The 13,867-nt window shown below is 42.8% G+C and overlaps 1 protein-coding gene across 1 annotated transcript; it reads right to left on the reverse strand.

The window, feature by feature from the left end:
* Window positions 1–8,699: 8,699 nt before the first annotated feature.
* Window positions 8,700–12,154, reverse strand: LOC307022763 (uncharacterized protein; the record flags this gene model as incomplete). Its single annotated transcript, XM_079655656.1, has 4 exons — window positions 11,205–12,154; window positions 9,939–10,158; window positions 9,734–9,793; window positions 8,700–9,201 (listed from the first exon to the last, which is right to left on the reverse strand). The coding sequence occupies exons 1-4, from the start codon at window positions 11,374–11,376 to the stop codon at window positions 8,700–8,702; spliced, it is 954 nt and encodes a 317-aa protein (XP_079511782.1). The 5' UTR covers window positions 11,377–12,154.
* Window positions 12,155–13,867: the final 1,713 nt, after the last annotated feature.

The raw sequence follows: 13,867 nt of genomic DNA on the forward strand, positions 1-13,867 counted from the left end.
TCTTCTTCACAATACCCCACATATTCTCTATGGGGTTCAGGTCAGGGGAATTTGCAGGCCAATCGAGGACAGTAATGCCATGGTCAGTACACCAGTTACTGGTGGTTTTGGCACTGTGGGCAGGTGCCAGATCATGCTGGAAAATGAATTCCTCATCTCCATAGAGCTTTTCAGCAGACGGAAGCATGTAGTGCTCTAAAATCTCTTGGTACACAGCTGCATTTACTCTGGGCTTGATGAAACACAGTGGACCAACACCAGCAGCTGACATGGCTCCCCAAACCATCGCTGACTGTGGGAACTTCACACTGGATTTCAAGCAACTTGGATTTTGCTCCTCTCCAGCCTTTCTCCAGACTCTGGCGCCTTGACTTCCAAATGAAATACAAAACTTGCTTTCGTCTGAAAAGAGGACTTTGGACCACTGTGCAACTGTCCAGTGCTTCTTTTCCTTAGCCCAAGTCAGACGCCTCTTCCGTTGTCTTGAGTTCAGAAGTGGCTTGACCATGGGAATACGGCTATTGTAGCCCATTTCCCGGACACGTCTGTGAACAGTGACTTTTGATACCTGGACTCCAGCTTCAGTCCACTGTCTTTGAAGCTCCCCCAAATTCTGGAAGCGACTCTTCTTCACAATGCTGTTAAGGCTGCGGTCATCTCTCTTGGTTGTGCAGCGTTTCCTGCCACATTTCCCCCTTCCAACAGACTTTTTGTGGATGTGCTTTGAAACTGCACTCTGTGAACAGCTTGCTCTTTGAGAAATTTCTTTTTGTGTCTTACCCTCCTGATGGAGGGTGTCAATGACGGTCCTCTGGACAGCAATCAGATCAGCAGTCTTCCCCATACTTGTGATTTAGTTTACTGAACCAAGCTGAGTGTTTTTCAAGGCTCAGGAAACCCTTGCAGGTGTTTCGAGTTAATTAGACGATTCAAGTGATTCGTTGAACACCCTACTAGTATACTTTTTCATGATATTCTAATATTTAGAGATAGGATATTTGAGTTTTCTTAAGCTGTATGCCATAATCAGCAATATTAAAATAATAAAAGGCTTGCAATATTTCAGTTGATTTGTAATGAATCCAGAATGTATGACATTTTTGTTTTTTTAATTGCATTACAGAAAATAAAGAACTTTATCACAATATTCTAATTTTCTGAGACAGTCCTGTATATATATATATATATAATAGGTAGGCTCAGCAGACAGACCGTAGTGCAAAGATAAAGTGTCACATGATCAGTGGCGTAGCGGAGGCCCCCGCACTGCCCACGGAGCGGGGGAGCCCCGGAGCTTAGGGGGCCCCGCCCCCACTGTAGGCTATCCTCTTAGATATCGTAACGCGGGAACAGGGCGCAGAGGGCGGGGCCCCCCCCTCCCTGCTATGTTGCTAGGCACCCCGTCCCCGTCATGTGTACGCTGCCTGTAGTAGTACAACAGTGTATCATTATAATTCTTTGCTCACCTGCGATAGGGCTAGCCGGCAGATAACTAATGTTCATTGGCAGGCTGTGCAGCGTTCAAAACAAAGCGGGAAGCATCGCTCATATAAATAACGTTCATTAGTTGTGTTGCCGGTAAACATGAAAAATGAAGCGCCACTACCCAAGCGGTGCTCAGAAAAGCAAAATGAGAACGAAAGCCGAACAGGAGAGGGCAAAACTACCTAAAATAACGTAATTGTTCCGGGAGGCAGCAAAGGTAGACGTAGACTCTAACGTTACTGCAGATAGACCGCTAGCAACCCCCCCGGCCCCCGGCCCCCAGCTCAGAGTCCAGGCAGACAGCCCAGCAGCCCCGTTACAGCCGAGCCAGCTAGTCGTGCCTCGCGCTTCGAGACAGGTTAGACATTTGAATAATAGAAAGTTTTATTCACCATAACCAGTAAGAGTATGCTACAGGTTACATTGCAATTGGAATCTAATCCGTTCATTTTTGCAGGTCAGCAAGAAGTCAGCTGTGCCCCCTCCGAGGCCAGTTCAGACATAGCCAAGGTTGCCCAGCCAGCTAGCCGTGCCCCGACAGTGACAGCAGCTCCCACCCAACCCAGGGACACGTTGGCCAGCGACAACTCTGTGCATGGGCGCGGGAAGGGGGGTGCTGAGGGCGCTGCAGCACCCCCTAGCGGCAGGCAGGGGATGCGTAGCTCCCTTGTCTGAATTATTATTTGACGTTTATTGCTGCTCCCGCTGTGTATAATCTGTGTAATATGTAGCCCATTGGTTCCCAACCTGTGGGCCGCGGCCCCCTGGTGGGCCGCGAAGGTATTGCAAGTGGGCCGCCAAATCTTTTCCAAAATAGTATGATTTTTGTGGGGGGGAAATCAGATAAAAATATACAGAATAATATTTAAAATGATATAAAAAATGTAATTATTCTTTTCATCATTGCATTTTTCCTTAAAATATTAGATATGTGACGAGCAGAGAGATAGGAACATTTGTTGTAATCGGCCGGACTACTTTGCTGCGGGACCGGCGGGACAGCTCTGCACTTGATTGATGCTGATTGTGTAAACTGTAATTAAGTTAGAGTAGAGCAGAGTATTAAAATGGATAGCTGGCTAGCAACAGGGAGTATTAAAAGGAAAGAGAGACCAGAGGCTGTCAGTGAATCGACCGGTGATCTCCTGGCCGTCAAACAAAAAAGAAGAGTTCGAAGAAAGTACAGTGCTGAGTTCTTAGCGCTGGGATTTTTTTGGACAGGCACAGAAGCTGAGCCGTTACCGCTGTGTTTCGTGTGCTTTGAGACTTTGTCAAACGAAGCCTTGAAGCCATGTAAACTGCGCCGTCACCTCGAGACAAAACATGGACAATATGCGACCAAGCCGCGGGATTTTTTTCAGAAAAAGCTCAGGGAGTATCAGAGCAAAAAGAAGGTAATTGAGCATATGGGCTGTGAGAACACAAATGCTGTGGAAGCGTCTTTTCGGGTCTCCCAACTCATTGCCAAAGCTGGAAAACCACACACCATCGGCGAGGATTTAATTCTTCCTGCTGCAAAACAGATCGTTCAGGTGATGTTGGGAGAGAAGGCAGTGCAGCCTATCAACCTCGTTTCATTGTCGGATAATACGGTCAAACGAAGGATTGATGAAATGGCAGATAATGTGTTGGAGCAGCTGATCCAAAGCGTAAAAGAGAGCCGCTTTTACGTGCTCCAACTGGATGAGTCAACCGACGTCGCAAGTCTGTCAAACCTGCTTGCTTATGTGCGATACGAAAATGGTGGCGAGATAAAAGAGGAGTTTTTATTTTTGTAATCCTCTGCCTACCCGTTCAACTGCTGAGGCCATTTTTCACACTGTGAACACTTTTATTGTTTCCAATGGGATTGACTGGTCCAAATGTGTTGGATTGAGCACTGACGGAGCCCGTGCAATGCTGGGACAGCACAGCGGGGTTGTCCGACGTGTGAAAGCGGTGGCTCCGCGGGCAACATCTGTCCACTGCAGCATACACCGTGAAGCACTTGCTACAAAGAAAATGCCCCCGGATCTGAAGACGGTTTTAGATGAGGCGGTCAAAGCTGTCAACTTCATCAAGAGCCGTCCACTGCAAACACGTTTATTTGCGGTGTTATGTGGAGAGATGGGCAGTGATCATCACCAGCTACTGTTACACACTGAAGTGCGGTGGCTCTCCCGAGGCAAAGTCCTGACGCGACTGTTTGAGTTGCGTGATGAAGTGCATGTGTTTTTTCTCGACACAACGTTTGAACTCGCACACCGCTTCAGGGATTTTGAGTGGTTGGCTAAGTTGGGTTACCTGGCTGATATTTTCAGCCACTTAAATGGACTCAACCTCGGTCTTCAAGGGATAACAGTGAACATATTCAATGTCCAGAATAAAGTTGAAGCAACCATAAGAAAGCTGGCGCTGTGGGCTAAGCGTGTCGAGCAGTCAAACTATGACTCGTTTGAAAATATGGCTGATTTTCTGACAACGGAACAGAGTCCACTTCCCATCACCGTGAGCAACGCTGTCAGAGAGCACCTGCAAGGTTTGAGGACCCAGCTGCGCGCATACTTCCCCATCCCAGATGTGCAGTACAACTGGATAGAAAACCCATTCGCCAGCCACAGTGATGAGGCTCTCGCTGCTTTGAGTGCAAAAGAGCAAGACAGTCTCCTGGATCTCTCTTGTGACACCGCGCTGAAGCTGATCTTCTCACAGAAGCACCTGACAAACTTCTGGCTTCATGTTGCTTCTGAGTACCCTGATCTGGCTAACAGAGCTGTGAGATTCCTGATGCCTTTCCAAACGACGTACCTCTGTGAGACTGGATTTTCTGCACTCGTGGGATTAAAAACTAAGTACAGAAACCAACTGAATGTTGAGCCAGATCTTCGACTGAAACTTTCATCCATTGTGCCAGACATCAAACATCTGGTTGCCGCCATGCAACACCAGCCGTCTCATTAGGTGAGTCAACATATTGTGGGCCTGTTGTTGGACTGATCCACTGCAGCTTTATAGAAGCTTTAATTTTATTTCGTTGCAAGTATTGCTTTTACTTGTATGTAAATATTTTTCTGCTGTCGAGGCTTAACATTACATGCATAGTTTTGAACTTTATCTGTGCACTGGTTTGTTTGTTTGTAGGCAGATGATTTAATGTTAAAATACAAAGTGTAATTTTTCATTAATGAGCCCAAGCAGAATTTACATCATCTTTACAACGGATTTGTGTTTATTTGTAGGCCTATCGATTTAATGGGCTTACTTTTGATATTTGGATTTTGTTTTGATTTGATTTTGGATGTCAAATTGTTATATATGAGAATGCATTTCTCCATTGTTGATGGATATAGTTATTTATTAATCATTTGATAATTAGCCGGTTACAGACAGCCCATTGCTTGTCATTTCTGATATCTGTGTGGTGTTGATGGACAGCTCCTTTAATAATTGTGTGTGTGTGTGTGTGTGTGTGTGTGTGTGTGTGTGTGTGTGTGTGTGTGTGTGTGTGTGTGTGTGTGTGTGTGTGTGTGTGTGTGTGTGTGTGTGTGTGTGTGTGTGTGTGTGTGTGTGTGTGTGTGTGTGTGTGTGTGTGTGTGAGAGAGAGAGAGAAAGCGAAAGAGAGAGAATGTGTGTGTGTGTGTGTGTGTGAGAGAGAGGTGTGTGTGTGTGTGAGAGAGAGAGAGAGAGAGAGAGAAAGTGTGTGTGTGTGTGTGTGTGTGTGTGTGTGTGTGTGTGTGTGTGTGTGTGTGTGTGTGTGTGTGTGTGTGTGTGTGTGTGTGTGTGTGTGTGTGTGTGTGTGTGTGTGTGTGTGTGTGTGTGTGTGTGGGCTTCCAACATGTTCCTCCTGTATTCAGTGCTCCATTTAGGTTCAAATTTTAATAATTTGGATGTCAAATTGTTATATATGAGAATGCATTTCTCCATTGTTGATGGATATAGTAATTTATTAATCATTTGATAATTAGCCGGTTACAGACAGCCCATTGCTTGTCATTTCTGATATCTGTGTGGTGTTGATGGACAGCTGCTTTAATAAATGTGTGTGTGTGTGTGAGAGAGTGAGTGAGTGAGTGAGTGAGTGAGTGAGAGAGAGAGAAAGTGTGTGTGTGTGAGAGAGAGAAAGTGAAAGAGAGAGAAAGTTTGTGTGTGTGTGTGTGTGTGTGTGTGTGTGTGTGTGTGTGTGTGTGTGTGTGTGTGTGTGTGTGTGTGTGTGTGTGTGTGTGTGTGTGTGTGTGTGTGTGTGTGTGTGTGTGTGTGTGTGTGTGTGTGTGTGTGTGTGTGTGTGTGTGTGTGTGTGTGTACAGTTCCTCACTGCTGTGTTAGCGACTGTAGAGCTTCCAACATGTTTCTCTTGTATTCAGTGCTCCATTTATGTTCAAATTTTAATAAAAAAAAGTGCTTTGAGAACGCATTATATGGCCTCTGTATTTATGGGAAGGTGGGCCTCGAAAAAATGTAAGACTTAAAAGTGGGCCCTGAGTTGGAAAAGGTTGGGAACCACTGTAGCCAATAAATTCCACATTGTTGGTAAAATAATATTTTGGCCTGCCCCGAATGTTTTTACAGTAGCCCCGGACAATTCTACCTCAATAATATAATACATTAACCGTGCTTTACGTGATCCTCATCAAGACACTAGAAAGGACGGCAGGACTGTAATTTCCCGTGTTCAGTGAATGCAACAGAGGCAAGACACCCGACCAATCAGAGAGTTGCATGGAAATAAAAGTGTGCTTGTGTCATTCAAGCTTGCGGCTCTGTTTGTGTGCGGAAATAGCGCATTTAGTGTGTGTGAGAGAGGGGGAGAGAGAGAGGGACCGGTGCCAGCAGCAGCGACCGTGTTGTTAGCATCTGGTTAGCTAGCTGCACTAACGGACATACGGTAGACCCTCCAGAAAAACGCGATTCTGCGATCGCAGAATTAACCGCATAATCAGCAAAATGGCGCAGATTTTAAAAAGGCCGCATATTTATCAAAAGGCCGCATAATCCCTGCATTTTTCCACACAAAGTTGAGAAGAAAAAAAAGTTAACTCGTCTTGATGTGACGTCATCAGCTCGGGCATCACAGAATGTAAACAACACTGTATAGAGCTCATTTACCAACGAACATTTCTACTAAAGACCGGGCAAAAAGTGGGGGGAAACTATTCTGCACCCCGTGCAACTGTGTGTTGGAGCATAAGAGAAAATCGACGGTGGCGACCCACTTTGATTCATTCAAACATTCGAAAATGCTTTCTGCTGCTGCGGACAAGAAAGCCATTCAACTCACGTTCACCGAGGGATCAACCTCCAAAACCCTTTCGAGGGCTACAAGAAACGAAGTGAGTAGCCTACAAGATTGAAGCTGGTCAGATAACGAACGAGTAAATGAAAACAGAATGAGGCGGAGAAGTGTGTGTGTGTGTGTGGGGGGGGGGGGGGGTGTGTGTGTGTGTGAGATTAAAATAGCCCAATTGCTTTTACAATAAATAAACATTGAATGTGTTTAATTGAATAGTAAAAGGGGTTTAACGTTCGTGGCAGGTTGTGTGTGAGAGAGAATAAATAAGACAGCCCAATATTTAATTTTTTTTTTATTGTGGTTCCCCCGCATATTTAGCATATTTCGCAACTTTCCGCATATTTCGCAACTTCCCGCAATTTCACCTCATAATATCACAGAAAACCCCGCATGTATAATCGCATAATCAAGGAATTTAGCCCGCGTTTTTCTGGAGGGTCTAATACGGAGCTGTTTGTTCCACAACAAGCTGGAGCAGAGCTCTCCTCTCAGACTGAGAGGCTCAGGTGAGCTAAAGGACTCTCTGAGTGTTTAGATAGTTAACTTTAGTCTAAGTTATCTCAGTGGGTCTCAAACAGTTTGGTCAAAAATTATTCAAAAGATTATTTCCGCGGCACACCTTCATATGATCAATATAGTTATAAAAAAAAGAGAATAAAGGAAATACAGTTGTGAAATACTATATGGCAGTAAAACAAGAATACAGTTTGAAAGGGGAGTGATTTGTAAAATATCCATAAAGAAAAAGAACATGTGCTTACAGTTGTGTTTCATCTGGGTGTTGAGAGATGTATCCAGAGATCTCTTAATGTTGCTCTCAAAGTACACCAGATTGATGCTTTTAACTTCAATATTTAAAAACAATCTTCCCGGGGGAGCATCCCCCCGGACCCCCCTAGATGAGGTGAGGTCCGCTCCCCACTCGTAAAAAATAGCACTTTACCCCTGCCTATATGCCGTGAGCTGATTATCGAGCCTTCATTGTGACAGTCGCATGTTTACTTGTGGGCAGTTTTTTTGTTCGTGCTCTATAGTGCCCGTAATAGTGTTCACTGGAGTCCAGCACCTCACCCTGGTGAAATAGACCATGGTTGACCATGGTTGACCATGGTCAACCATGCTCTCCGAACCATGGTTGTACCATGATCAACCATGGTCAACCATGGTTGGGAAGTGGCATCACGGTTTGAGACCATGGTAAAATGGAAACCATGGTTAACCATGGTATCAAACCATGATTCTTGACCATGGTTAGGAAGGAGAATTTGGTTGATCAAACCATGGTAGACCATGGTCAAACCATGGTCAAGCCATGGTCGACCATGGTTAAACAATGGTATGGTTGACCATGAAAACAATGGTCAAGCCATGGTAGACCATGGTCAAACCATGGTCAAGCCATGGTCGACCATGGTCAAACCATGGTCGACCATGGTTAAAATGGTATGGTTGACCATGAAAACAATGGTTGATCATGGAACAATGGTGGACTGTCGGTACAAAATGTCAAAGAACAATGGTTGACCACAAATAATAAAACAATAGATTGATGCAGACATAATGGTGTTGTTTATGAATGACACATGGTTTACAAAGATGTACATTTGAACTTCAAATTAGAAAAGTCTGGTTAATACAAGTTCATAATTCTCCAATATATTTGCCCAGCTGGGGCCAGACTTTTTTATTTTGTGTTTTATTGATCCACCGACATTAAAACAGACAATTTGGGCAATTGCGACAAATTGTTAAGCAAAGAATTTTTCCTTTTCTATTCCCTCTCTCCATTCAGAAAAAAATACCAATGTTCACACCCCCCCCCCCCACCCCCGTCTGACCATTGAAGTGAGGTTATCCCCCCCCCCTTCCAAAAATCTAAAAAGTTGAAGAAAATATGTAAAACACAAAATAAAAAAGTCTGTCTTGAAGAGCATGATCACCTACTTGTTCATGTTGTACTCTTGGTCAAGCATTTCTGTACAGCATGAACAAGTGGGGTGATCATGCTCCTCTTCAGCTGGGGAAATTTCCCCATCACAACCGACAGCATTCTGCCAAAAAGTCGCAGATCAAAGGGTGGCTTGGCAATTGTTTTGCTGTTTGAAGCCTTCCCCGAGACGCTGTGGCTTAAAATGTAAGCCTGGGGGAACAGCTGGCACAAAACAATTTTGACAGCCAGGAATGGTTTTTCCTCGTGCCGAATCAACTCATGAAGGGCCTCCTCCGAAGGTGATGGTGACGGTGATTTTGGCGACGGTGATTTTGGCGACGGCGATGTTGGCGACGGTGATTTTGGCGACGGTGATGCGACCTCCAATGTTGGCAGTGATGGTGATGGTAAAGAGCTGCCATGTTCGGCAGGGTTGCAGTGGCGCCTAATTCTCTTGATCTGCGCCTTCAGCTTCCTCACCTCCTCTTCCATTTCCTTAAACTCTTTACGAGTTACAAAGCTGGAAAACAAAATGCGTATTTTTTAGGAATCATTTTGTATTATTTTTAGGAGGAATAATTAAGTACACATTTTTCATGAAAATTAATTAACATATAATGTCAGTAATTTTGTAGTTCTTTTTTTTAATTATGAGAACTGTACCTTAATCCTAAAAGGTATTCAAGTGTAGCATAGGGCCTACTTGTTTTAGCTTAATTTTCCTTTTGGCTAAACATCAACTCATTAGACTCCTGAGAAATAGTTCTCATCTTTCGGGCTACTCGTCTTCTTGCCTGAAATCGGACTCGTTTCATGTTGTTTGGTGTCACCATAGCTGTACAAAATGCATGATTTTTTTACAAGGAATACTAACAGATCAAATGTTTGTAACCATGGTAGTATTGTCAGTATTTTTCTAAATTGTTAGAACTGTTACCTTAATCCTAAATAGTATTCAAATGGTCCAAAATTAAACATACTTGTTTTAGTTTAGTTTTCATTAGACATAAGACTCCTGAGAATAAGCAATTAAGCATGATATAAGTTCTTACTCGTCTTTGGGTCTACTTGTCTCCGTTGAACTCGTTTGAGGCTGTTTGGCGTCACCATTGCTGTACAGAAAAATAATATTTAACTGAATAAAATATAAACAGAAGAACAAGACACTAAAGTCTAAAGTAACATGTTTAATTAAATATTTTTTTAAATACAAAATTAACATATTTCATGATTTACAGTATTTATCTTGAAACCTACCCATTGGTCTTCTCTGCAATTCTTTGGGCCATGTCGGCCACCACAGGGACATTCACTGGTGTCTTCTTTGTTGGCTTTTGGCCTTGGGCTGGCTTTGGTTGATCAGTGTCACAGACCCTGGTGACCTCCTTCGGCTTTGGTTCCACCTCCTCCTGCATGACCAGGGCCTTTTCCAAAAAATTTGGATCCTTGGAAAGAATATCCAAGTCTTTCTTTTGCCCTGTAAATAAATTAGATCAACAAATATAAATGTTAGCACTGGTTAGAGTGTAATTTTTAGACCAGTGAAATACAGACAGATTTACAGTAGAAATGGTTATGCCATATGGCCTGTCTAAAAAAATAATGCTCCACAAGTGTGACGGAGGGGTAAAAAATAAAAAGTTGTATAAATTGTTTTTTGGTGTGAATACTATGAAAGTTGATATATTAAATATTTGAAAAATCACATATAATATTGCCAGTTTCTTCCGAATTATGTGTAATGTGTATGTTTCTATTGTGTTTCGCGGTTTTCTAGAAACACACCTTAATTGGTATAAAGTGTCAACACAGCAAGTCATATTAATTACATACACATTTTTATCTCTCAAATTACCTTAACCAATACATGTATCTAACAGTTATAAAGGTAAAATTTGTATAAAGCCATGATTATAAAAAATATATTTACTGCAAAAATTGTATACATTTTAATTCAAATAGATAAGGAGGGTAGACTACCTTGCACTTAGCATCTTTAAAAAGGTACTAAAACTTAATATTTTCTGAAGAGAAACTATCAAAATTCTTCACAATATACTAAGGCCCTAGCCTAGACTAGTTGAACATTTATCAATCTCATTTGTATAATATGAGTGTCAAATTAGTTATGAGATCACAAAGTCAGAATTTGTATTTATCCACTGATGCATAATGTGGCAATACATTCACGCAAAGGTAGCTTATATACTCAAATAATGAGATTTTTGCATTTAAAATGGTTTCAAATAATTCTCAAGATCAAGCTCTTATGATTTAAAGGTTAAACAGCTCCAAGGAGACTGGAAATGAAAAAGATATAGGCCTACTGTCACACAAAAAGCGTAGCGTATGTTATAGGTCTAACACTCCTGACATTTTGACGTGCATAAAAATCATTTATTTCGCACAAAATTGTACATATATGTATTATATATATATTCTACATATATCCTCTAGGCTAGTCTAGGCCTATAATAATAATCATTGTCAACATATACACAGTGATAGTCATAGTTTACATACCTATACTGTACACTATGGCCCGGTGCAACCCAGGGTAGCCAGGGCACTGAGCTTGTACTTCTTCCCCAACGTGGTACTCTGACAGCTCTTTCCTAGGTATTTTTATCAAGTTCAGGCTCACGACCGTCCCCTGTCGGTCTGCAGGCCACCACATCAGTGCGTGTGTCGTCATCTTGAGTATCTTGGCTGAGTTACACTTTAATAAATGACTTGCAGATGTAGAATTAAAATCTAGGCAATTTGGCCGATCGTGACGCTAACTGGCAAGATCGGAAAAGGTTGCCTTCGCGCCAACGGTTATGGAACAGCGAATGGCATCATCTGGATCATCTGGGATTTCTGGAGACCAATCAAAACACTTGACATTCGGCCAGTCTGAGGAAATTTCCGCGGGAGACTGCTCCATAGACTCCAATCGCCCGCCGAGAAAATACGAGATTTCGAATGAGACTTCGAGAGCAAGACAAGATGGCGTACTGTGCACGCAACACGAGTTCATATTTACTTTTAGGCTGAACTCGTACTCCTAAATGAACAAACTGGACTCATTCAGCAAACTACAAAGATGTCAAAGGAAGACTGCTACTCGATCCAGACTGACACTGATGGAAACACAAGGTTTAAGTGTTCTGAATGCGGGAGGATTCTATCACGGAAAGAACCTATCCTGTCTCATCTCGTCAGTGCTCACAACAAAAGTAAGTCTGCCAGATGAAATTCGATTTTTGCGAGATAAGCTTAGTCTACAGGGCTCGACATTAAGGACTGCCCGATGGCCCGGGGCCATCTAGTATTTAGCGCGGGCCATGAAGCCTCACCTGCTGGTTGCCCGATCGGGCAATCTATTATACCAGTATCATGCAGCTCGCGGATCCAGTAATAATGAGTGACCCGACAGTAAAACTAAACATATCTATAACTAGTTTAGGTAGTTTGAGAGGTAATTAAAATTGCTACGTGTGATATTCTAACCTGAAGTGTGTGTTTTGTTCCGCTCACCGCTGCATGTGATCATGCAGAGCTGCGTGTCGACTCGTCAGCAGCAGCTGATCTCTCTCTCCCGTCAGATTAGACTTCACTCGCGTTTATGTCCATATCGATCAGATCCAGCTAGTTTTAGCTAATGATATGACTACCTGCTTATTAAAAGACACCGTGACCTAAACAATAAGTGTCGCTATGCAACTGGGTGAGGCCACAAAGTATAGCGCAGCATTATGCATTTGTTTGCATGCCCACCGGAACCCCGAGGCATTAGCAACAGATCAACGCACAATCAACCCATAAAGCACATCTCTTCCTCCACATTAAGTGTTACACATTAGAATTGACTACTCTTGTCTGTCACATACTCTTCTTGTCTGTCACATAAGTGGCGCAACTGAAGCGGTATTGCGCTAAAGGGAAATTATTTTGACCGGACATTTTGACCGAAGAGATTTAGATTTGCTTGCTAACGGGAACTCTGACGTCGCCATTGTGTGTTCTTCGCGGATGCACTCGGCTGCTCGGGTCTGCTCGGTCAGCTTCCGGATGAGGAGGCATTCCTTCGACCAACTTACAGTAGATAACATTACAAACATTTTTAACAGGGGCCATAATAGCGTAAATAATGTTTGTTTTGGCAGTTATAACTGAATGTAATGTTATCTACTTTTTTACATCTGGGAAGGCATTTGCCTTCATCAGATGGAAAGTGTCTTGACCAACAACTTAAGTATTTATTATAGCTATGCAGGGCATGCAAGCGAGCAAACACAAACAAGTGAAATGAAGAATACTATTGAAATTGTAATATTGTGGTGGTTCAACTTATAATTCAGTCTATAGAATGCACCAGACAGCATCTAAGAAGACCTGCAAAAATTTAAATGTTCTAGGGGGAGGCCCCCCAAACCCTTCGTGCGTCATTTCGTCCGCGCGCATTTTTCAGGGCAATCTCTATTGGGCTCAGGGCCATCTGTAATAACAACAACAACAGCCTGGAAGTGTGTGTGTGTGTGTGTGTGTGTGTGTGTGTGTGTGTGTGTGTGTGTGTGTGTGTGTGTGTGTGTGTGTGTGTGTGTGTGTGTGTGTGTGTGTGTGTGTGTGTGTGTGTGTGTGTGTGTGTGTGTGTGTGTGTGTGTGTGTGTGTGTGTGTGTGTGTGTGTGTCATCGAAGCTAATTTAATTTACTTTATTTATTTAATTTAATTTAATTTATTATTTATTTATTTAATTTAATTTACACAAGCTAATAATTTAATTTTCTTTCTTCAATTTGTTGTTTATATTTGTGACCCCATTTAAGGCAGGTTTAGAACAAGGGTACATGTAGACCATGGTTGACCATGGTTTCTAGAAACAAAAGTACGATGTACAAATGTAGGCCATGGTCTACCATGGCTGACCATGGTTTCTTGAAACATACATTTAGATCATGTTCTACCATGGTTGACCATGGTTTCTTGGAACAAGGTACATGTAGACCATGGTCTACCATGGTTGAAACCATGGTTGAAGGAAACCATGGTTAGACCATGGTTATAAAAACATGGTAGACCATGGTTGACCATGGTAGAATTTGGTTACCATGGTCAGGCACCATGGTATTTCATGGCCGACCATGGTTTTACCATGGTTGGCCATGAAATACCATGCTGACCATGGTCAACCATGGTCAGA

Source organism: Notothenia rossii (genome assembly GCF_949606895.1).
Source record: "Notothenia rossii genome assembly, chromosome: 10".
NCBI classification, from domain to species: domain Eukaryota; kingdom Metazoa; phylum Chordata; class Actinopteri; order Perciformes; family Nototheniidae; genus Notothenia; species Notothenia rossii.